Source organism: Oncorhynchus gorbuscha, linkage group LG25 (genome assembly GCF_021184085.1).
Source record: "Oncorhynchus gorbuscha isolate QuinsamMale2020 ecotype Even-year linkage group LG25, OgorEven_v1.0, whole genome shotgun sequence".
In the NCBI taxonomy this organism is placed as follows: Eukaryota; Metazoa; Chordata; class Actinopteri; order Salmoniformes; family Salmonidae; genus Oncorhynchus; species Oncorhynchus gorbuscha.
This window is the reverse complement of record NC_060197.1, coordinates 9,791,178-9,814,795: the sequence shown is the minus strand read 5'-3', so window position 1 is coordinate 9,814,795 and position 23,618 is coordinate 9,791,178. Positions and strand designations below refer to the sequence as shown.

The window sequence follows — 23,618 nt, the reverse complement described above, 5'->3', positions numbered from 1 at the left end:
GTCAATTAATCATTCAGGAAAAGTGTTTCCACCTTAAAGGAATAATCCACTCAAAAACATTTTTTTTTAAATGCATTACTCCCAAAGTGTTTTGCGTGTCAGCAGTCAGGGAATCAAGCGGTTTGCATTATCATGATGATGTGGCTAGTTACAATGTGCTTTTTGAAAGTCCCATATCTTGAAAATTTGATTTCTCACATGCAAAACATTTTGCGACTGAATCAACAGTGGACTACAAATACCAAAATATAGTTTAATGCAGTGCACACCCAGCATGGTGACAAAGGTCAATAGTCAATTGTTTCCCTCTATTTCTGTTTTTATTCTATTGTTGTTGCACAGCAAAAAGGGAATTGACCTGACCTCACAGTGATTGCCATGCAAAGTGGCCAAATTTGGCACCAAATGGGATGTTTGAATTCTGTCTAAAGTCCAAACATTACCTCCACTGCCACGTGGCCAACCCACAGGTATTATTATGATCACATAGAGAGAGTCAACTACTGCTACAGTATGCCAGAGTTGACATCTGTACAGACCAGCATTGGAAACCCAGTTCTGATTGTCTGGGCGTGTTGCAGACTTTAGGCCCTCGTAAATCAACGAGAAAACCAGCCCAAAACCCGAACCTGTACGATCCCAAATATGCTGTGTTTACCCTCCTACACGGCAGGTCAAGTTTCAAAGTTTCCCTCTCCGAGTTACGTGAAACACAACAAATATTGACTGGGGCCAAGCGTCTATCAGCACTCAGTGGATTTTTAACCCTCATTTTTGGGATCTTTCTGCTGCCTCTTGGGTCCCGGCTGAAGGACTATATCTGGAAGTGTTAAACCTCAGGCAACACATACAGGCCTGGAACCATGAGACGCCTGGCTCTCCTCCTAGGCCTGCTGGCCCTACACCAAACCCACTGCTTTGAGTTTGTGGTGGAGGGCGAGTGGGAGACGGAAACGGTGAGTTCATATATTTCAATGTCGACTGTTATACGATAACGAGATTGTTTTATAGATGTGTCTTAATTGCCTTAATGCTGATGGTCCCCAGGAAGAGTAGCTCCTGCCTTGGCAGGAACTAATGGTCCCCAGGAAGAGTAGCTCCTGCCTTGGCAGGAACTAATGGTCCCCAGGAAGAGTAGCTCCTGCCTTGGCAACAGCTAATGTCGATCCCTAATATATACAAATGTGTGTAGATACAGCCTTCTCTCTGTCAAATGTGTTTTTTTTAATAACGTTCCTTTAACAGACCTATATTTTATGCAACGTTCATGTGATTGATTAATGTACAACTTTATTCTCTGTTTCACAAACGGCCCTTTTGTTCTACCAGTCATTAGATGAACAACATGGACGATTTAAGGTGAGATGAAACTCTTCTTTTCTTTTTTCCAAACAATTTGTCTGAATTAATGTTATACAATGTCATAGTTTGCTATTCACAATCATTAATAATGTGCATTTCTTATATTCAATATGACATTGATTCAATAATGCAACATATTATGAGGGAAATGATCCTGTCTTGAGGTGGGTTTTTTGTTTTGTTTTTTTGCCCAGTTACAGAATACCAACAACATGTAAAAGCAAGCAGTCTGCTTCATTGACCTCTGAACTATTGATAAAGGGGATACGTAGAGGTCAATGGATTGAACCCAATGAAAGTCCTATACATGTGGTCAATATAGGCTCACTGACAATTCAAACATTTATTTTAGAATGTCTATAGAATTGTTATGCCATTTTCACCTACCTATAGTTACTGTTACGTATGAAACATTTTCTCTCTGAGGGCAGTTATGGGACAATACAGATACTCCTGCATCCACATTGCTTGCTTTTTGAGGTTTTAGAATGGGTATCTGTAAAGCACTTTGTGACAACTGCTGATGTAAAAAGAGATTTATAAATACATTAGCTTGATTGATTGGTACAGAGCTGATTGTTTCTGTGTGTTTCCAGAGGGCAATATTGACCAGTGAGGAGCAGGAAGACTTTGAGGTAGGTTTCTCTCTCTGGTCTCTGCTTGGTGTTCGACCCCTCTGTCCAATGTGGCAGAGTTTAGTCCTCTTATCTACTAATCAATGGTCCTGTTTGAAGAGAATCCGCTGACAGACAGGTTATTGACTTCACTCTGCAGTTGCTACATCCATTTAACGTTTCTGTGGTAAAATGTGTCACTTTCTTTCTCAGAATTCACAGCCTGTTATACGCTGACTACACCAAACATTAGGAACACCTTCCTATTATTGAGTTGCACCTCCCCCCTTTTCCCCCAGAACAGCTTCAATTCATCGGGGGCATGGATTCTACAAGGTGTCGAAAGCCTTCCACAGGGATGCTGGTCCATGTTGACTCCAATGCTTTCCACAGTTGTGTCAAATTGGCTGGATGTCCTTTGGGTGGTAGACCATTCTTGATTGACACAGGAAACTGTTGAGCATTAAAAACCCAGCAGCGTTGCAGTTCCTGACACAAACCGCTGCGCCTGGCACCTACTACCATACCCCATTCAAAGGCGCTTAAACATTTTGCTTTGCTCATTCACCCTCGGGGCGGCACACACACAAAAAAACATGTCTCAATTGTCTCAAGATATCTCCTCCCCTTCATCTACACTAATTGAAATGTATTTAACAAGTGACATCAATAAGGGATCATAGCTTTCACCTGGATTCACCTGGTAAGTCTATGTCATGGAAAGAGCAGGTGTTCTTAAGGTTTTTTATCATCAAGTAGATACTCCAATGAAATATGTTTCCTATCCATTTTTCAGTCAGATATTTTGTTTTGTAGATTTAAAAAGACAAATCTGTGTCCCGAATTGTTTTATGTGGTTTATATGTAAATGTAGAGAGCTTGAGAGCTTGACAATTCCTATGCAATGGCACTCGTCCCTAGTTGATGACATCACAGCCAAAGTCAGTCTCACGTGCTCCACCTCTCTCGGTAGGCCATCCGGGGTGATGACATCACAGTTAAGAGCTACAAGATGGAGAGCCGCATCACGTCGCGGTTCTGCCACACCACGGTCAAGAGCTCTGTGGTCAACTCTGGTCCAAATGCCCAGAGCATTGGCTTCAACGTCCAGATCCCCAAACAAGCCTTCATCACCAACTTCACCATGTGAGCAACCGTCTCAATCAGAATAAAAAGCACAATCTCAAATGTCAATCACAATCACACTGAAATACTACAATCCTCAACTTAATGGAAAGAGCTGTGGACTATGTTGTGTGCTGTTTTTAGGAATGTGAATGGGATCATGTTTGTGGGCTCAGTGAAGGAGAAGACTGTGGCGAGGAACCTCTACGCTCAGGCTAGAGCCAGGGGGAAGGCCGCAGGCCTCGTCAGGTACCGTACAGCCCACAATGCACCATGCCTATGGTATTTAGTGTAGCTATACTGAAGAATGACATCTTGGACAATACAGGGAAATGGGTTCCCACCCATTTTTTGACCGTTATGAATCCTATGCCATTCGTAATGGTCTATGCCGTGTCTAACAAACATTGTTGTTGCATAAGACCTTTCTAGTGTCCTGTGACTGACTATAGAGCTGGTAATCCTACACCACAGGGCTAACTCCCAGGACATGGAGACCTTCAAGACGGAGGTCCACGTGCCTCCCGGCAGTAAGATAGAGTTTGAGTTGCACTACCAGGAAATGATGCAGAGGAAGCTGGGCTTCTATGAACACTCACTATACCTGCAGCCTGGACGACTGGTGCCTCAGTTCCAGGTGAGAGAGCCTACGTTTGTGCCTGTGTGTGGTATTTAACGGCTGTGTTTTGATAGGTCAGTGCTGATGCATATTTGAACCGTCTCCCTGTCTCTCCGCAGGTGGACGTGTATATCTATGAGCCCAGCGGCATCGCCTCTGTGGAGACGCCCAACACCCTGGGAGAGCATTTCAGCGGCATGGCCAAACTCACCTCCTCGAAGGACAAGGCTCACGTGGTGTTCAAGCCCTCGCTCCAGCAGCAGAGGAAGTGCGAGAACTGCACCACCAGCGCTATCGATGGCATCTTTACCGTCAAATACGACGTCCTGAGAGACAGCAATGCCGGGGAACTACATGTGGGCACACACACTGACCGAAACACACGCAGTAACACACTCTTTGTGTCACTTTACTTTGTAACAGAAATGTAATACAGGAAGTATTGGTCACTGTTATCTCACTGTTTCTCCTAGGTTTCTGACGGGCATTTTGTGCATTTCTTCGCCCCGGCCAACCTCTCCCCCCTTCCTAAAAACATTGTGTTCGTCATTGACGTCAGTGGATCTATGTGGGGAGTCAAGATGAAGCAGGTGTGTGACGTAATCATAGAAAAACTCACAGGGGTCAATCTGTGCCCCATCAGGGTCGTGCATCTCTCTTCTCTCACAACCGGCAGAGCCTGCTTGCCAAATGCCACACTGCCCTCATGTGGGTATTCTGTGAAACTGCACTCAAATTACTCTCCAATCTCATTTATGACTTTATCTCTCTCTCTTGCTCGATAACTCTCTCTCTCAGACTGTGGAGGCTATGCAGACCATATTGGATGACCTGACCATGGATGACTACTTCAGCATAGTTGACTTCAACCACAACGTGCGCTGCTGGAGTGAGGAGCTGGTTCCAGGCAGCACCATACAGGTGGCTGAGGCCAAGAAATACATCCAGAACATCAAACCCAACGGAGGTGAGAGAGAAGGGAGAGAGAAGAAAGGGATGAAAGAAAGAGAGCGACAGAGAAAGAGAGCGATGTGGAGGATTATAAGGAAGTAGAGGGTTGGATGGGATTAAGTAATGGGGAGAGACAGAGGAATGAGGTAGAGAGGAAAGAGTGGTGGATAACGAAAGGCTGTGTCTGGATGTGTATCTGATTGGCTCTCGCTGCCCTTTGACCCGATTCAGGCACCAATATCAATGAGGCATTGATGAGGGCGGTGCAGATGCTGGTGAAGGCGTCCAATCAGGGCATGATTGACCCACGCTCTGTCTCCATGATCATGCTGGTGTCTGATGGAGACCCCACTGTCGGTGAGACATCATACCGCTGCTGATCCCAAAACTGATCCCAAATGACTGACATTTGATTACCCACCTCATACCACTTCACCCCCCTTCATTTCCCCCCTCACGCCCCATCTAATAACCTCCAGTGGTGTACTGCCCTTCAAATCATTGTGCTACCGTCTTCCACCATCTCTCCCTTTCTGCGTAGGAGAGATCAAGCTCAGCGCCATCCAGAAGAATGTGAAGAAGGTCATGAGGGAGGAGTTCTCTCTCTTCTCATTGGGCATCGGCTTCGATGTCGACTACGACTTCCTGGAACGCATCGCCATGGAGAATAGGGGCGTCGCCCAGAGGATCTACACCAGCCACGACGCCTCAGATCAGATACGAGTACAATAGACCCCTGTCCCTGAAACCCCCATTCATCCGTCTCTACCTAATCCTGCATCCTGTTGTACCACTACTCTTCCTCCATCCCCTCCCTCCGCTCTCCCCCTTTTGTGTGACTACCTCTCCTCTGAAGTCCCCTCCTATTGCTGTATAATCACTCTCTCACCGCCATCTCTGACCTCAACGCCCTCCTCCGTTCTCCTCCTCCAGCGGTTCTACAGCCAGGTCTCGTCTCCCCTCCTGAGGAAGATCACGGTTCAGTTCCCAGAGGACTCTGTCTCTGACGTCACACAGAACCACTTTGACAAGTACTTCAGTGGCTCAGAGCTGGTGGTGGCTGGGAAGGTGCTGCCCTCTGAGTCCACTACTCTAAACAGCTTCACCACCGCATCCGCTGTGAGTCATACGTACACATGCACTCATACACACAGGGGTGGAAAATTACCCAAAAGTCATACTTGAGTAAAAGTAAAGAAAATGACTCAAGTCAAAGTGAAAGTATACCCAGTAAAATATTACTGGAGTAAAAGTCTAAAAGTATTTGGTTTTTAAAATAGTTAAGTATCCAAAGTAAAAGTAAAAGTATAAATAATTTGAAATGGCTTATATTAACCAAACCAGATAGCCAGGGGCAAACTCCAACACGTTGGAAACAAAACATGTTTCTTTAGTGAGTCCACCAGATATGAGGGAGTAGCGATGACCAGGGATATTCTCTTGATAAGTGGGGGAATTTTCCATTTTCCTGTCCTGCTAAGCATTCAAACTGTAAAAAGTACTTTTGGGTGTCAGGGAAAATGTAAAAGTACATACTTTTAGTAGGAATGTAGTGAAGTAAAAGTAGTCAAACATATAAATACCCCCCAAAAAATGACTTAAGTAGTACTTTAAAATATTTTTTGCTTAAGTACTTTACACACACACACACACACACACACACACACACACACACACACACACACACACACACACACACACACACACACACACACACACACACACACACACACACACACACACACACACACACACACACACACGTCCTACCCTCTCTCTGTCCCCCTCTTCCTCCCAGGATCGTCTGGACCTGTCCCTACAGACTGAAGCAGACTACATGGAGCTAGACGCTGCGCTGGCCCAGCAGCAGCATGCCTTCACTGGCTTCGCCAGACAGATGTGGGCCTACATCACTGTCAACCAGCTACTGGCCGAGAGGTTGTGCTATAATTTGCCAGCCCTTCGATACAGAATACAGAGCATGAATAATCACACAGAGTAACATTTTGTGAATGTTATATCCCTGTTCCCTGCAGGTCCATGGCCCCCACTGCTGGTCAGAAGAGGAAGATCACACAGAGGATCCTGACCCTGGCTGTGGAGCACCAGTTTGTCACGCCCCTCACTGCCCTACTGGTGGAGAGTGAGGAGGCCAAGGAGAGGCTGCTCGCTGACTCCCCTAATGACCCCAAACAGGGCTGCTGTGCAGGTGCCTGATCAAAATCACTAGAGTCCCCCATTTTGGGTCTTGTAAATTGTACATGAGGGCAAGAGCTAAAGCTTTCCCAAACTTGGTGTGTGTGTGTATGTGTATGTATGTGTGTATGTGTGTGTGTGTGTGCGTGTGTAGGAGGATCTGGTATGGCTGCTCTCGGAGGAAGGACTCCAGTGCAGATGGTTCACAGCATCCCCCCCTGGGTCCAGATGACCACCCCTGCCCCACCTAGCCACGCCGAGAGGCCCCTACCAGATCACATCACCATAGGTGACCATAACAACACACACACCTCTATACACATCTGTGCTACAGCATAATGCTTCTCTACCTGTCCATATCACAATACGTAGAAACATACACATAGCCATTCACTCTGTTTTTAAAGGGGCAGTGTGGACAAAACGTGATTTCCCTGTGTTGTATATATATTTCCACACTATGAGGTTGGAATAATGCTGTGAAATTGTGAATATTATGATAATGCACTGTGTAAGAGCTGTTTGAAAAGTTTGCCTGAAATTTCAGCTTGTTTTGCTGGGTGGGGTTTTGGACTGCCTCGTGACATCACCAGGCGATATAAGTTAATAGACCAATAACAAAGAGAGTTGGCACACCTCTCCGCCTATAACAGCTAGTTTTCAGGTTACACATCCCTCCCATTAGGCTCCTCTCTCAGACCACTCCCAGACAGTGCCAAGTGTTTGCTTGAGAAATTGCATTTTGCTAAGAAGCTATTTAAAAAAAAATGTTTTTTACTTTCAGCGTTGTGATGCAAAAATTCTAGCAAAGTGCATAGCACTTAGAATTAAAGAGGTATTGTGGGATATTATTCATCCTAATCAGACAGTTTTTTTTTACATGGACGACACATTGGAGATAATATAAGACAAGAACTGGAAACAATAAAACACTGTCAAATCTGGGAAACCAGGCCTGATTTTCATAGCTAACTTTGAAAAGGCTTTCGATAAAGTATGACTGGAATTTATATATATGCCTGGAATACTGGCAACCCTAGGTGTAAAATATTAAATAATGTCTACTTATCAGAAAGTTTCAAACTGTCAAGAGGAGTAAAACAAGGTTACCCACTATCGGCATATCTATTTATTATGGCCATCGAAATGTTAACTATTAAAACCAGATCCAACAATAATATCTACGGCCCAGAAGTCCAGGACTTAAACACAAAGGTCTCATTGTACGCTGATGATTCATGTTTTCTTGTAAATCAACAATTTGGATCCCTCCACAGCCTCAAAGATGATCTAGATACTTTTTTTAACCTCTCTGGATTTCAACCAAATGATGGTAATTGTACAATATTACGTATTGGATCACTAAAAAAATTAAACTTTTACATTACTGTGTAATTTAACAATAAAATGGTTGTCACGTACGTGAGGAGAGACGGACCAAGGCACGGTTGTTGAGATCCACATATTTATTATAAAGTGAAATTTAGCAAGAACAAAACCAATAAATCAATAAGCTGACAACGAAACGTGACCACGTGGTGCACATGCACAAAACACTAAATAGTATCCCATAAATGCAGGTGGGGAAACATCCTACCTAAATATGATCCCCAATCAGCGGCAACGATAAACAGCTGCCTCTAATTGGGAACCATATTTGCACCCACAGAGAAATATCTATACTAGATCACCCCCTAGTCACGCCCTGACCTACTACAACATAGAGAACAAAGGGCTCTCTATGGTCAGAGCGTGACAGTACCCCCCCCAAAGGTGCGGACTCCGGCCGCCAAACCTGAAACCAAATGGGGAGGGTAGGGGGGTGATTAGTCTCGGTGGCGGCTCTGGTGCAGGTCGTAGCCCCCGCCCAGACCCCGGATCCGGCCATGCCGCTGGGCTGAACGCTGTGCCTGGACTGGGTATCGGCGCCAAGGATGGCTCCAGCCATGGAGCTGGGTTGGACGCCGTGCCTGGACTGGGCACCGGCGCAGAGGAAGACTCCTGCCATGGAGCGGGACTGGATGCCGTGCTAGGCCTGGGCATCGGCGCAGAGGAGAGCTCCTTCCCTGGATCGGGACTGTGGACCATCGCAGGAGGTCCCGGACTGGGGACCGTCGCAGGTTCCGGACTGGGGACCGTCGCAGGAGGTTCTGGACTGGGGACCGTCGCCGGAAGCTCCGGACTGGGGACCGTCGCCGGAAGCTATGGACTCGGGACGTCACCGGAAGCTATGGACTGTGAATACGCACTGGAGGCCTAATGCGTGGAGCCGGTACAGGTGGTACCGGACTGGGAAGGCGCACTGGATGCCTGGTGCGTGGAGCCGGCACAGGTGGTACCGGACTGGGGACACATACTTCATGGCGACTGCGAGGAGGAGACACAGGACGCACCGGACTGGGGAGGCGCTCTGGAGGCCAGACACGTGGAGCTAGCCCAAGTTACACCAGACTACTAACCAGATCCTCTGGTCGGATGTTGAGCAGAACACACTTGCACAACGTCTCTCTCTCTCCCCCAACTTCCCCATTACCTCACTGACAGTCTCTGGCTCTTCAGGGCGAGTGCAGGGAGCACTCACCCTGAAGGCGCACTGGTGGCCAGGTGCGTGGAGCTGTCACAGATGGTACTGGGCTGAGAAGGCGCTCTTCAGTGCGCCTGCGCTGTAGCATACTCCTTGCCAGAACCTCTCTCCGGTATCTCTCATTAAATTCCTCGATCGACTCCCACATCATCACTGTCCTCCCTTCTCTCCTTCCGTCCTCTGTGACCCCTGTCAAGGAAGTATCTCCTGTCCTTCTATTATTTCTTCCCAGGTTCAACTTATTTTCCCCATCGTAGCACGCTGCTTGGTCCTTGGTTTGTGGGAGAGACGGACCAAGGCACAGCGGATGTTGAGTTCCACATATTTATTATGAAGTGAAACTTAGCAAGAACAAAACAAATAAATCAATAAACAACGAAACGTGACCACGTGATGCACAAAACACAAAATAACAACCTACCTAAATATGATCCCCAATCAGCGGCAACGATAAACAGCTGCCTCTAATTGGGAACCATATTAGCACCCACATAGAAATATCTATACTAGATCACCCCCTAGTCACGCCCTGAACAAAGGGCTCTCTATGGTCAGGGCGTGACAATGGTCTAACGGTGAAGTGGACATACTCGATATTCATATCCCAAAAGAAAGAAATAATCTCCTTACAAAGCATTTGAATGTAAAGTTAGCAAAAATAGATTAGATCTTGCTACCGTGGAAAGGAAAATACCTGTGTATTTGTGGAAAAATCACCCTCATTATCTTTTTAGACATATCCCAGTTTACCTATTCACTTATGGCCTTGACTACTGTACACCTAGAGACTTGTTTTTTAAATTATATAATGGCAAGCCAGACAAAATTAAACGGGCCTATTTATATAAATAATATGAATTCGGAGGACAATAATGATTATATATTAAAGCATAAGAGCTCTCACTAAAGGCTTCAGTCATTCAAAAGTTATACTTAAATCCAAACTGGTTCTCTAACAGATTAGTAAGGATGTCTTACCCCATGTTCAAGAATGGCCTTTTCCCCTTTATTCAGATTACAGCCTTTCACTTTCGGTTATTTGAAAATTATATAATCTCCAAAATATCACTATTTTTAAAACAAGCCATAGAAAGTTGGTTGCAATTTCAGTTTAATCCACCAGAAAAAAACAGACCAAATATTACAACTAATATTATGGTTAAATTCAAACATACTAATTGATAATAAAAAAAACAATATTTTTGGAAAGAATGTTTAAAAAAGGTTTAATCTTTGTAAATGACATCCTAAATAGGACTGGTGGAGTTGTCACACATGCAGCTTACAAAAATATATGGAAATTGTTGTCTGTTGTACTCAAATTGTAAAATGCTAGAGACAAGTGGAAGGGGGAGAAAGTAAGGAACTTGTCTGTCAGCCCTGCATTAAAGACCAACATTTGCTTAAGAAAATTGTGATAAATAAAAAAGTATATCAGTTTCATTTAAGGACCCCAAAAATGACAGCTGTGCCATATACAGTATATTGCAAAATAGTCGGGAAGAGATTTTCGATGTATTGATTCCATGGCACATGGTTTATGAACTGGTACAGAAAACGCTGGATTCAAAACTTTAAATGACTATACAAAATTCTTGCAACCAATATAATGTTATACATATGGGGGATACAACTATCCCAGTACTGCAGATTTTGCTGCAAAGAGACAGAATCATTAGATCATTTGTTTTGGTACTGTCCACATGTAACTATTTTTATTTATTTTTGACCATTGGGCCATCAACATCGCCTACCTCCCTACCTGGCAATGTCTCAGTGGGTAATATTCCTATGTCCATTGCGTCACTATAGTAACGGTTGTTTGTCTGTGTGTTTTCTGTGTGACAGTGGAGAACGACCCTCACTTCATCGTCCACCTGCCTAAAAACAACATGGACATCTGCTTCAACATCGACTCAGAGCCTGGACACATCCTCAATCTGGTGTCAGACCCTGGTGCAGGTATGCGTGTGCATGCAAAAAAAGTGTGTGTCTGTGCTTGTGTCCTCTTATTCTCCGCCCTCTTTGTCCTCTAGGCGTGGTGGTGAATGGCCAGCTGGTTGGCTCTAAGAGGGTGGAGGAGGAGAAGGAGAAGGTGAACACGTACTTTGGCACCGTCTCAGTGTTCTACCAGCCTGACGGCATCAGAGTGTCAGTCACCACCGACCGTATCGACCTGACTCACGGCAGGAACAACCACTCCTTCACCTGGGGAGCCACGGCCGACATCACCCAGGACAGGTAGGAACATGCACGCCCGCACACACAGACACACACAAACCTCTGGTCAGGCACCATCAGCCTGTTTTACTGTGGTAATGTAAAAAAAAAGTACATTTCAAAAGTACACGGTTTCCTGTTTTAACCACATGCTATGATTCCTGTGTGTTTCAGGGTGAAGGTTTCCATAGTGAAGGACTCCAAGGTGATGGTGACGGTGGATGACAAGATCACCGTGATGGTGCTGCTACATCGTGTGTGGAAGAAACACCCAACCCACGTGGACTTCCTGGGCCTCTATATCCCCAACAACAACCAGTACTCCTCTCAGGCCCACGGCCTTATAGGTAGGTCACCAATTGGACCCAAGTGTTACCCTGTTACTGTACTGTTACAATAATGTTATAAACTAATTAAATTATTTTACATACAGTTGCAAGATACCCGACATCTCCCTTAATGTGAATCCTGCAGCAGTATCCCTATATTTAATCACAGCCTAATTCACTAGGTTTCACTGATCTGTGTGTGTGTAGGTCAGTTTGGCCAGGAGCCAGAGGTGAGGGTGTTTAACCTGCACCAGGGAGCTGACCCTCTGAAGAAGGAGGCCACCATGGAGGTGAAGGGCAACAAGCTGGTCGTCACCAGGTAAGAACACTCTCTCTTATGCACATCCCTGCTGCCAGGTAAACCACACACCATTACAGGAAAAACCTCAGCACGTCACACATACTCAGTCGGTAGACTTCCTCTCTGTTGAGGTAATCCTTCCACCATATCACACAGTGGGACATAGTGCATGGGAGTGCTAACAGTGAGGCTTGTAGACGAGGTTGTAACTATTCCACGTGTGTGACAGGGGCTGGCAGAAGGACTACAGGCGGGATCAGAAACGTGGATCTGACGTCTTCTGCTGGTTCATCCACAACAGTGGCAAAGGCTTCATCGACGGCCATTACACCAACTACATCGTCCCGCGACTCGACAGCTTCCTGCCACTCCCGCTCTGAGCGACCAATCGCAAGGCACACGGGGGTACCATGTAACCCAGGCAGCAAGAGACAGGGCAGAGTTATAATGGATATCCTAGTCCACAGGTACAGGAGACACACACATATGGAGCCAATTTGACTAGACACATATGTGTTATTACCTGTTTTCATATCACAGCTCTGTCTGACAACGCTCTCTCTTTATGAAACGTTATAAAAAGCAGTATCGGTATGTATAGCAGTGTGAATGTTTCATCATTTTCATGAAGACTACGCTGCCGGCTTTGAACTTTATGTACACATCTTAACCAGAACATTCCAATGACTGTTGTATTTCTCAGACCTCATCTTACATGGCAAAACCCAAATGTTTTTCAATCAACCATTGTATCAAACAATTCCATAGGTCAATTGTGTTGTACTTTATTCAATAAGTAATATTACAACATTAAAATGTATTTGTAGAGAACCATTTGAATAACGATACAAAAGAAAACTAAAAAAGAAAATGCCCCCCCCCCCCCCCCCCCCCCCCCATAATCATTGCTTGGCTAAGTCAGGAAGTGATACCTCCATAGAAAATGCATTCTGGGATATTTAGAGAAAGTAACTCTGACACAGTAGAGTCTCCCGGCTGATGGGCCTCAGTGGCAGGGTAGGGGCTCTTGGGTTACGCTGTCATGTAACAGAAGTCATGATAGATCCGGCCATTTTAGAGAAATCCTCATAGGCAATCCCGTCCACCCTCCTCCCTTTCATCCGACCCTGAGGAAGAAAAACACACCCTTGTATGAGAAAATAAGAACCATTCATATCATCCAAAAGCATTTGCTATACCAAACATCTATTCCACCACCAAACGGTAGAAACTGATGCATGACGAGAGCCATTTTGTCCCTGGTCCTTACCGAGTCAAGTGTGAGGGTGGCACTGAACTTTCTCTCGGCTATGGAGTCCAGTAGGGCCTCTGTGTCTCTGTACACACCATTCAGAACCAGGACCCGTTTACCTGTGGGACAGATTTGATTATTAGATTTGGTGAAATAACAGGTCAGATTACAGATAAAGTTAAAATGTACAGTTTGCAAATCATACATTTGCTGTGGACATGTGTGTGTGTGTGTGTAACCGTGGCGAGAACTAGGTTACCTGGTGCAGGGATGACCGTCTCCAGGTGATTCTGGTCTAGTTTCAGTTTGTCACCCGAGTCAATCATCTTCACAACGGCTGTGTATTTATCCTGCACCTCCTACAACACATAACTGTTAGCCTAAATACATATGATATTCTTCTCAATGGCAGCTTACTGACTATAAGCCTCTTATAAGCTACTTAGAACACAAAACTGGCCCAATCAAACATCATGGATATGACCACGCATGTGTGGAACTAATGTGCTACCTTGATGACTCCTTTCTTCTTGTGGTATTTCTCCCCCAGTCTCTTGGTAACAACTTTGATTACGATGCCGGGGTGCAGCCAGTGGTCCGCTCTCACAGACCTCTTCTTCTGCTCCTCCATCTGAACACAACACAGCTCACAAAGGGTTACATGTGCACGTGTTTAACACAGAGTTAACTTGACACTGCATCAAGTCAGAGCTGAGAGGGAGAACTGGAAACACTACCGTACCTCCATGATCTCATCCAGGGCCGACTTCTTCTTCTTCTCTTTGGCTTCTGAGGTGGAGGGCGTATCTTTCCGTTTCCCTGATCCTGCTGCCTTAAGGGCACTGGGACCCAGGGCCACACTAAGGGGAAGAGGTAGACACAGTGTTAATAAGAGTGAAATCCCCACAGTCATTTACTTTTGCTGTTTTGCATTGCTATTGATGACGGTGAGTCATTCTTACTGAGATCCAGGTTACTGTACCTGGCTTTAGATGGGCCATCTGCAGAGGAACAGGAGCCCTTGGCCAGATTGAAGGTAACTGAAATATGACCCGAAATATAACCAGCGAGAGATGAGCGGACAAAACGGTGTAATCGGTATAATTTCCGACCAAACGCATCATGAGTTACCTATAAAAAAATATTAAAAACATACTTTTCTCTTCATCACTTTCTCGTTTCAACTCAGTGAAAACCGGTGCTTCCTGAAAAAAAAGAGGGACAGGTTGTTTTGAGTCCATGACATGTCCTAGATAAGACAGTATCTTTGCTGAACAGTAGGGATGTGAATCTTTCCTTTCAAGCACGATTCAATACAGGAACAAAACTTTTAGTTTGAAATAATTCTGTGTGATTTGGTTTAATTATTTTCCATTCTAAATTAAAATCTGATACTGATTAGGTTTAGGAGCGGGGCCTCTGAGCTGGATCTGTCTGAGATGACTTCTCTGAGCTGTGTGTGAGAACGATGTATGGTGTGTGTAGGCACCTGAGCTGAGCCAGAGGGCAAACTGAGCATCTACCACTATTTGATTGAGGGCGGGGGGGGTTATGCTTTTTGTCCCCTCACTTTTGAAATCTCATTCACCTACTAATTATTTTGTAAAATGTCTATATTTATCTTTAGAAATTAGCCAAAATAGCAAATTAATATAATTGCAGATTTGGATTTCACCCCAGTCTCAGAAGTGAATGGTTGTGCACTTTATGGAGGAGAATTGCTCTTCTCCCGCTCCAACCACAGGCTTGCAAAATGTTTGTTATGAAATTACAACTTTAACCTGTTCATGTAAAAATGACAAAATATACTGATTGTTTAAAGCAAAACAACAAAAACAATTTCTTATGGTGAACCCTGCAATCGAAAAGCCCCAATCAAAAGTTAGATGTGCAATCAGAAGGATGAGAGTTGTGTCCACTCTGGTAGCCTATACAACTCCAGTAAAAAATAAAATAATGCACAGTGCATTTGATAACAATGACCCAGCAAATTACATTGGTTGTCACCCAACTAACAAAGCCTAAGATTTGACATTGCGAAAGCCATTTTACAAGCATTTGAATGCTGATTGTGCCGCAAAGATCTACGAATATTAGATCAGGGATAGGCTCTCGTTGGTGCGAGCTGCTCTGTGCGCAGTTGTTATCTGACTTGGAGATCAATGACTGTCATATGAATTGACATGCTTAGTTCGATAGGCTACAAAAAAGGAAAGGACACATAAATTCAGTCACAAAAGATTTGAGGTCTTTTTGGAAAAACGTTAGTGAACTGGGGATTTGTAACTTTTTAAAATGTATTTTCTGCCCAATACATGCTACATTTTGATCAGTTTGGGCTCCGGCAAACCAATGCACTTGTATCTTAAACATATGTACCGGGTGCCGATGCGTATCAGTGAATCGTTACATCCCTAGTAAACAGAACCCTTGGCCAGTCCTTGTTCAGCAGACAGAGTGTAATATGCCCTCCTAGTCAGAGGAGGGCAGTAGTGGTACTCTCTCACCTCTGGCTCCCTGCCTCCTTGGCCTCGGCGGACCTGCTCCTCTATGAACTTGGCACTGCGCTCCTGGTCATCGAGGTCCTGCTTCTTCTTCTTCTCCAGCTCCTCCTGCCTCCGGATGGTCTCTGGGTCGCGGTCGATGTACTGGATGTACCAGCCTTTGGGCGTCTCGTCCACCTTACAAAAACCTGGGAGAAGTCATCAGACACAGCAATGTCAGGGATCAGACAGACACAGACAAACACACATAACCTCTGTTCTAAGAGGCATGAGCGTGAAAGTACCCTCTTTCCCCAGCCACTTGGTGAATTCAGTGAGAGTCTCCCACTGGGTGGAGTTCATATGGACATGCTCTCTGTCATTGATGTACTCGTTATAGACAATGTTGTTTTGCACTCGCTTGGTTCCTAGAGAGAGAGAGAGAGAGAGAGAGAGAGAGAGAGACATTCAGTAAGGTTGAGGTTTATCTTACGGTCTCTTTATAAGTAGCTAGTGTAATATTGCGTGCACATATAATATATAGATTCAGAAGAAAGCAAATATTACCGAAGCGTCTTTTAATCAGCTCAATAAAGTCATTCTTGAACTCCCTTGGTGAGAGGAAGAGTGGAGAAAGCAATTAAGTCCACTAATGGAACACCTCCACTGGCTCATCATTACTGACATGTCATTTTAACATTTATTGGAGACAGTGTTATAGAACACGACATACCAACAGCCAGACCTAAGTAAATGCAGATTGACTCACTGTGAGAAGTTGTCCATGATCTTGTTGGGGTCCTCCGAGGCCAGCAGCAGTTGTCTCTGGTGGGACTCGGACATGCAGTGGCATTTAAAGCCATTCTATGGGCAGAAAGGGAGAGCTAGTTCAACCTTCTGTATTGTATTAACGTTAGATAGCTAACTTAGCTAGCCATATTTCTTACCTCGTCTCGACATTGTTTCTGGCACATTTGACAATACCATCGCAATTTTTGAAGACCTTTTGCTTTAATCCTATTCCCGATCGCCTTTGGGCTTAGAAAACCCTCTTTCCCCATGTCAAATAATAATCGTCTACATAAACATATGCAAAACAATTATTTAAATTCGAAATAAGCCTCGAACACGTTCAAATCTTGTTATGCTCTTCTCCTTCCTCCTAAAAATTCTGCCGCTTCCGTGGGTATTTCGTCATCAATTTACGTGTACTTTGAAGTAACGCGAGGTTTGTTTTTTCGTCCACATCCTGCCATTTACTTGCGCTTGCGCAGTCCTGCGAGTCTGACCTTCATCCAAGTAATCATGTTCGCTAGGACTAGCGCGTTGGTTTTCCTCCCACAATGGTAACGTTTTATTTGTAAAATTCCGTATATTTGACATGATTTTGAGCATTGTGCTGTTGTACACATATATGACAAATACGTAAGTCGTATGCGTTAGTGAGCCATGTAAATCATTGCAAGGGTGCGCTAACCCGGTGTAGGCCGCAGATGGTGTGCGGTGCAGAGTGAATGGCCAAGTTCAGCCGGTGCGGTGGCTAAGATGACATTAGCTTGCTAACTAACTAACCATGTCATTGAATTGTGTGACATCTAACTAACGTTGGTTAAATGGTCTTTTAGTATTTCGTACAATGCCAGCTGTTTTCAGAACAACGTCCAGTTCTTGTCAAATTCACTGTCCCTCCCGCTAACCAAGTTGGCATGCATTTTCTGGATAAACCTAGCATGCTAACGTTAGCTGGTGACATGGACTCTAGGATAACGTTAACTAACTGATTGCTAGTATAGTTGTACTAACAAACATTTATTCGCGTATAGGTAGCTAGCTCTTTGTATTGGGAGGCAAATAGTTTGTAATCCCCTAGTTGAGGATGTCCACGTTGTGTCGCGAACTTGCAATGATAATGTTCTAATTTACCTAGCTAATTCTGTTTGTTTTGTAGTGGGCAGGTCAGGAACATGGCTACCTTGAAGGACAGTAAGTGTTTACCTTGCCATCTCTTTAACTACTCTGTGTTACATAACATTCACGTTTGAGCTTCCTCTTTTTAAGTCTTATGCACAAGTGAAACTTTTGATTCATGATATTTTAATTGTACGTCTCAATGTTATTGAACCTCAAATGTTTAGTCAGTCAGTGGCATCCATCTTTCCCACTCCCATTCTAGTCACCATCCGTTTGAAGTCCATCAAGAACATCCAAAAGATCACCAAGTCCATGAAGATGGTGGCCGCTGCTAAGTATGCCCGCGCTGAGAGGCAGCTGAAGCCCGCCCGCGTCTATGGAAACGGCGCCGTGGGTATGTCATTGCTTGCTTTGCATGATCTCTATTAGAGGTCGACCAATTATGATTATTGGAGGACCAGAAAAGCCGATACAGATTAATCGGCCAAGTTTTTTATTTATTTATTTGTAATAATGACAATTACAACAATGCTGAATGAACACTTTAACCTCATATAATACATCAATAAAATCAATTTAGCCTAAAGTAAATAATGAAACATGTTCAATTTGGTTTAAATAATGCAAAAACAAAGTGTTGGAGAAGAAAGTAAAAGTGCAATATTGCTAACGTTTCAGTTCCTTGCTCAGAACATGAGAACATATTGAAGCTGGTAGTTCCTTTTAACATGAGTCTTCAATATTCTCAGGTAAGAAGTTTTAGGTTGTAGTTATTATATGAATTATAGGACTTTTTCCCTCTATACCATTTGTATTTCATTAACCTTTGACTATTGGATGTTCTTATAGGCACTTTAGTATTGCCAGTGTAACAGTATAGCATCCTACCTCTCCTCGCTCCTCCCTGGGCTCGAACCAGCAACACAACAGCCACCATCGAAGCAGCGTTATCCATGCAGAGCAAGGGGAACAACTACTAGAAGGCTCAGAGCGAGTGACGTTTGAAACGCTATTAGCGTGTGCTAACTAGCTAGCCATTTCACTTCGGTTACACCAGCCTAATCTCGGGAGTTGATAGGCTTGAAGTCATAAACAGCGCAATGCTTGACGCACAACGAAGAGCTGCTGGCAAAACGCCGGAAAGTGATGTTTGAATGAATGTTTACGCGCCTGCTTCTGCCTACCACCGCTCAGTCAGATTATATGCAACGCTAGATAATATCTAGTAATATCATCAACCATGTGTAGTTAACTAGTGATTATGAATGTTTTTTATAAGATAAGTTTAATGCCAGCTAGCAACTTACCTTGGCTTACTGCGTAACAGGCAGTCTCCTTGTGGAGTGCAACGAGAGAGAGGCAGGTCGTTATTGCATTGGACTAGTTAACTGTAATGTTGCAAGATTGGATCCCCCGAGCTGACAAGGTGAAGATATGTTGTTCTACCCCTGAACAAGGCAGTTAACCCACCGTTCCTAGGCAGTCATTGAAAATAAGAATGTGTTCGTAACTGACTTGTCTAGTTAAATAAAGGTGTTAAAAAAATAATAAAATAAAATCGGTGCCCAAAAATACAGATTTCCGATTGTTATGAAAACTTGAAATCGGCCCCAATTAATCGGCCATTCCAATTAATCGGTCGGCCTCTAATCTCTATACTCACACACACTAAAGTCCAAGGGAATGGATGGTTTCTACGTGACGGTCATGACTCTATTAAGACCATAGTGAGAGGGCAGGGGTAGTTCAGGGCCTTTATTCATAAAGTCTCAGAGTAGGAGTGCTCCTCTAGGATCAGTTTAGCCTTTTATATCACAATGAATAAGATTACATGGACAGAGGGGACCTGATCCAAAATTAGCCCTGGTACTCAGGCGCTTCTTGAATACCATCCCTGTACTATATGGGTTGTTTCACACACAAACTTATTGGAAAGGCCTATGTGACGTTTGACCGGGGTGTTCAACAAACCTGTTGATGGTCCCTCTTCTCTTGCTTGTATGTCCTCCAGCCCTGTACGAGAAGGCTGAGATCAAGGCCCCAGAGGGAGTGGCCAACAAGCACCTCCTGATCGGTGTGTCGTCTGACCGTGGTCTCTGTGGCGCCGTCCATTCCAACGTGGCCAAGGCCATCAAGGCTAAGATTGCTACCCTCACCGGCGAGGGCAAGGAGGTGATGGTAGTTAATGTGGGGGACAAGCTGAGGAACATCCTGCAGAGGTACAGAATGATAATAAAGAAATCCAGCCATATCAGCTTTACTTTACTGTATGATGCCCACAGCAACAGGTCCACTTTAGTGGTTCCCTTTGGAATTTAGTGTATTACCATGACAACAGTGTTCCCTCCTTGCCACCCAGGACACACGGCAATTACCTGCTGCTCAGCTGCAAGGAGGTGGGCCGCAAGCCCCCCACCTTTACCGACGCTTCCATCGTCGCCACCGAGCTGCTCAACATGGGCTACGAGTTTGACCAGGGTGCTGTCATCTACAACAGATTCAGGTATGGATGGACTCCTTTCACAGCCACATCAGTGTCTTGTCTCCTCCAAATGGTTTCTTAGTTGAGACACTATTGCTATGGGAAGATTCGCGTCAAGTATAGTCCCATCCTTGTCCTTCAAACTACATAACATCTATTCAAGACTTGTTTTGATAATGGGCTATTTTCCCCCCTCATTCAGGTCTGTGATCTCCTACAAGACTGACGAGAAGCCCATCTTCTCCATTGATACTGTTGCTAATTCAGGTACAACAAGATTGTTTTGAAGGTCGCATTAACATATGGACATATGGCATTGTTTTAAGATGGTCATACTATGGATCATTTAGCTAATCAATTTTTAAATTTTAAGACCCCTTTAGGTTTCAAAGAAATATATACATATATTTGGCCTTTAATATTAAAGCCCATGGAAATGCATTGAATAACACATTCATACATGGCATAAAGGACAGTCCAAAATAAATCATAACTAACAAGGTTTTGAAGTGTCTGTCCTAAATCTAGGACATATATACAAAACTCAGTGTGTGATAGATATATAATATCACACACATATTTAACCCCTTTTATATTTAACTACCTTTATGCTTCCATTTGTTTAAAAAGAAAACCGTACCGGTTACCTTCAGACGAGTCCCTTGACACTTGTAGGGGTTGTAGAGCAAAACAGAAGACCATCGGGTTCGTGAGAATCTACTTTCAGCAGTGGGGGTCCTATTAGTTTGTAGCCCGACCGGTTCGGACGCTCCCAAACGGAAGTTGGCACAATTAGGGTGATGTGCTTGTACGTCATTCGACTCTAGGGGGGGTTAAAGATATATGCCCCGCAAAATGGCCGACTGACATCATGCGTCGTATTTTCCCTCTCCTGTAACAGAGAACATGGGCATCTATGATGACATTGATGCTGACGTGCTGAGGAACTACCAGGAGTTTGCCCTGGTCAACATCATCTACTTTGGCCTGAAGGAGTCCACAACCAGCGAGCAGAGTGCCAGGATGACCGCTATGGACAGCGCCAGCAAGAACGCCTGTGAGCATCTAACTCAGCCGCTGCCATTAACAACTAGCTTACTGCCCATCTTCCTCACCTGTCTATTAAGTCGTAGTCTTCCTGCCTGCCTCATAGCACACACAGTAGCTGTAGTCCTTTGTGATTATCTTCCTCAGTCTACCTCTACTGCTTGATTGACCTAGTGTAATGCCTCTAGGGTTGCTGTTGATATTACAATATCAGCTAATCTGGTTGCCAGGTCTGTGTGCCTGCACTGTGATGGCTTTGTTCTCCGATTCATATCAACCCTGGCTCTGTTCTCTCCCCTCCAGCTGAGATGATTGACAAGCTGACCCTCACCTTCAACCGTACCAGGCAGGCTGTCATCACCAAGGAGCTCATTGAGATCATCTCTGGAGCTGCTGCCCTGTGAGTACTGTTCACTGTCAGCTTATTTCTGCCCATCCTCTCGCTTGCTCTGTTTCATTCTTTGTCCCTCTCTCTCCCTCACATTGGTTGCCTCCCCTTGGTGTTTGATCTGTCCCTCACAGTAATGTTTTTCTTCACATTCTTCCCCACTCATTCTTAACCTTGATTGGTTACCTAGACCTTTGAAAATATCCCCATCTTGACTCCTTGCATGAGCCCACCCATTGTCTGTCATTATTAAATATGTAGACTTTTAAGTTTGTTTACTAATCATTATTTTCTGTCAACCTTATTACTCCAATCCCTCATGTTGGTGTCAGGACATAAATCATGTGATTTTAGGTAACAGCCCCTAGGGTACATGTGCTATGCTCAAAGTAGATAGTTGCCAGTGCTTTTAAGTCCAAGGACTATGTTTAATCTGTGTCCGGGAAACCATCCCACTGTAGTCTTTAAAATGGAATAGCTCCCTCTAGGGCCTAGTGTGTTCGATCATGTATCCTATTATTCCCCCACATTTACTGTGACATTTTGGTTGGGTATTTTGCTTTCATCCTGTTTTTTTCTGAATGCATGTTCTGTGTGGTTTCAGATAAATGGACGAGGTCCTCCTGCCATCATCGCCTGTGGTTCGAGGCGCCTGTCGAGAGTTTTATGAACATTTGTGCTTCTATTTGTAAAATATACGGTAAAAAAATAAACCTCTTACAGAGAAACGTGTTCCTTTCATAGGTCCTCCTAGTTCTACTCACAATAAATCCTACTTGTGACCATGAAAAAGAGTGATGTTTGAGCATAAAGATAGGCTTCAATTTACATTGCTATTGTGTTTTCCTTCTGTCTGAAAAATGCAAATGCACTTCCAAATATAGGCTGTCTATGGAATGTATCACTCCAAAAGGTTATCATTGCACTCAATTCCTTTGAAATAAAAGTCATGGTATTTGGCACAACTCTTAGTATTCTACACTAATCAAATATATAAATGCAATAATTGCAAAGAGTTTACAAAGTTACAATTCATATAGTCAATTGAAATAAATTCATTAAGCCCTAATCTATAGGTTTCACATGACTGGGAATACAGATACGCATCTGTTGATCACAGACCCTTAAATAAATAAAAGGTATCAGGAAACCAGTCGGTATCTGTGACCACCATTTGCCTCGTGGCGAGACATCTCCTTCGCATAGATTTGATCATTCTTTTGATTGTCTCTTGTGGAATGTTGTCCCAATGCCTCTGCGAAGTTGCTGGAACTGGATCAAGCTGTCGATCCCAAACTTGCTCAATGGGTGACATCTTGAGTATGCAGGCCATGGAAGAACTGGAAAATGTTCAGCTTCCTGGAATTGTGTACAGGTCCCTGTGAAATGGTGCTGAGCATTAGCATGCTGAGACATGAGGTGATGGTGGTGTATGAATGGCACAACAATGGGTCTCAGGATCTCAAGGTATCTGTGCATTCAAATTGCCCTTGATAAAATGCTATTTTCTTTGCCTGTAGCTTATGCCTGCCCATACCATAACCCACCCCCACCATGCGGCAATCTGTTCACAATGTTGAGATCAGCAAACCGCTCTCCCACATGACACCATACACGCTATCTGCCATCTCCCTGGTACAGTTGAAACTGGGATTCATCTGTGAAAAGCACACCGCTCCAGCATTCCAGTGGCCATCGAAGGTGAGCATTTGCCACTAAAACCGGTTTCAACACTGAGCTGCAGTCCGGTCAAT

General features: G+C 44.3%; 3 protein-coding genes across 6 annotated transcripts; 2 read left to right on the top strand and 1 right to left on the bottom strand.

The window, feature by feature from the left end:
• The first annotated feature begins 635 nt into the window (after positions 1-635).
• LOC124014369 (inter-alpha-trypsin inhibitor heavy chain H2-like) lies at positions 636-12,899 on the top strand. Its single transcript, XM_046329265.1, has 20 exons — positions 636-956; positions 1,330-1,359; positions 1,959-1,997; positions 2,950-3,122; positions 3,246-3,350; positions 3,576-3,738; positions 3,840-4,076; positions 4,194-4,310; positions 4,519-4,687; positions 4,903-5,028; positions 5,213-5,394; positions 5,605-5,790; positions 6,470-6,609; positions 6,708-6,880; positions 7,022-7,156; positions 11,300-11,413; positions 11,488-11,692; positions 11,846-12,018; positions 12,208-12,319; positions 12,531-12,899. The coding sequence occupies exons 1-20, from the start codon at positions 864-866 to the stop codon at positions 12,679-12,681; spliced, it is 2,823 nt and encodes a 940-aa protein (XP_046185221.1). The 5' UTR covers positions 636-863; the 3' UTR covers positions 12,682-12,899.
• A 210-nt stretch (positions 12,900-13,109) lies between these two features.
• Positions 13,110-17,242, bottom strand: LOC124014370 (DNA/RNA-binding protein KIN17-like). 2 transcript variants are annotated; one of them, XM_046329267.1, is made up of 12 exons: positions 16,984-17,241; positions 16,806-16,900; positions 16,604-16,647; positions 16,342-16,464; positions 16,061-16,245; positions 14,710-14,758; positions 14,536-14,593; positions 14,296-14,413; positions 14,065-14,184; positions 13,813-13,912; positions 13,572-13,672; positions 13,111-13,428 (listed from the first exon to the last, which is right to left on the bottom strand). In XM_046329267.1, exons 1-12 carry the CDS (start codon positions 17,095-17,097, stop codon positions 13,342-13,344), a joined length of 1,194 nt encoding a protein of 397 aa, XP_046185223.1. In that variant the 5' UTR covers positions 17,098-17,241; the 3' UTR covers positions 13,111-13,341. The 2 variants fall into 2 exon arrangements, with proteins under 2 accessions (XP_046185222.1, XP_046185223.1); XM_046329266.1 differs by having other exon boundaries at positions 13,110-13,672; positions 16,984-17,242.
• Positions 17,243-17,265: 23 nt separating this feature from the next.
• LOC124014371 (ATP synthase subunit gamma, mitochondrial-like) lies at positions 17,266-22,692 on the top strand. 3 transcript variants are annotated; one of them, XM_046329268.1, is made up of 10 exons: positions 17,266-17,382; positions 17,985-18,019; positions 18,210-18,341; positions 19,959-20,166; positions 20,307-20,450; positions 20,632-20,696; positions 21,331-21,486; positions 21,780-21,876; positions 22,197-22,218; positions 22,469-22,692. In XM_046329268.1, exons 1-9 carry the CDS (start codon positions 17,342-17,344, stop codon positions 22,201-22,203), a joined length of 885 nt encoding a protein of 294 aa, XP_046185224.1. In that variant the 5' UTR covers positions 17,266-17,341; the 3' UTR covers positions 22,204-22,218; positions 22,469-22,692. The 3 variants fall into 3 exon arrangements, with proteins under 3 accessions (XP_046185224.1, XP_046185225.1, XP_046185226.1); XM_046329269.1 differs by lacking the exon at positions 22,197-22,218; XM_046329270.1 differs by lacking the exons at positions 22,197-22,218; positions 22,469-22,692 and having other exon boundaries at positions 21,780-21,880.
• Positions 22,693-23,618: the final 926 nt, after the last annotated feature.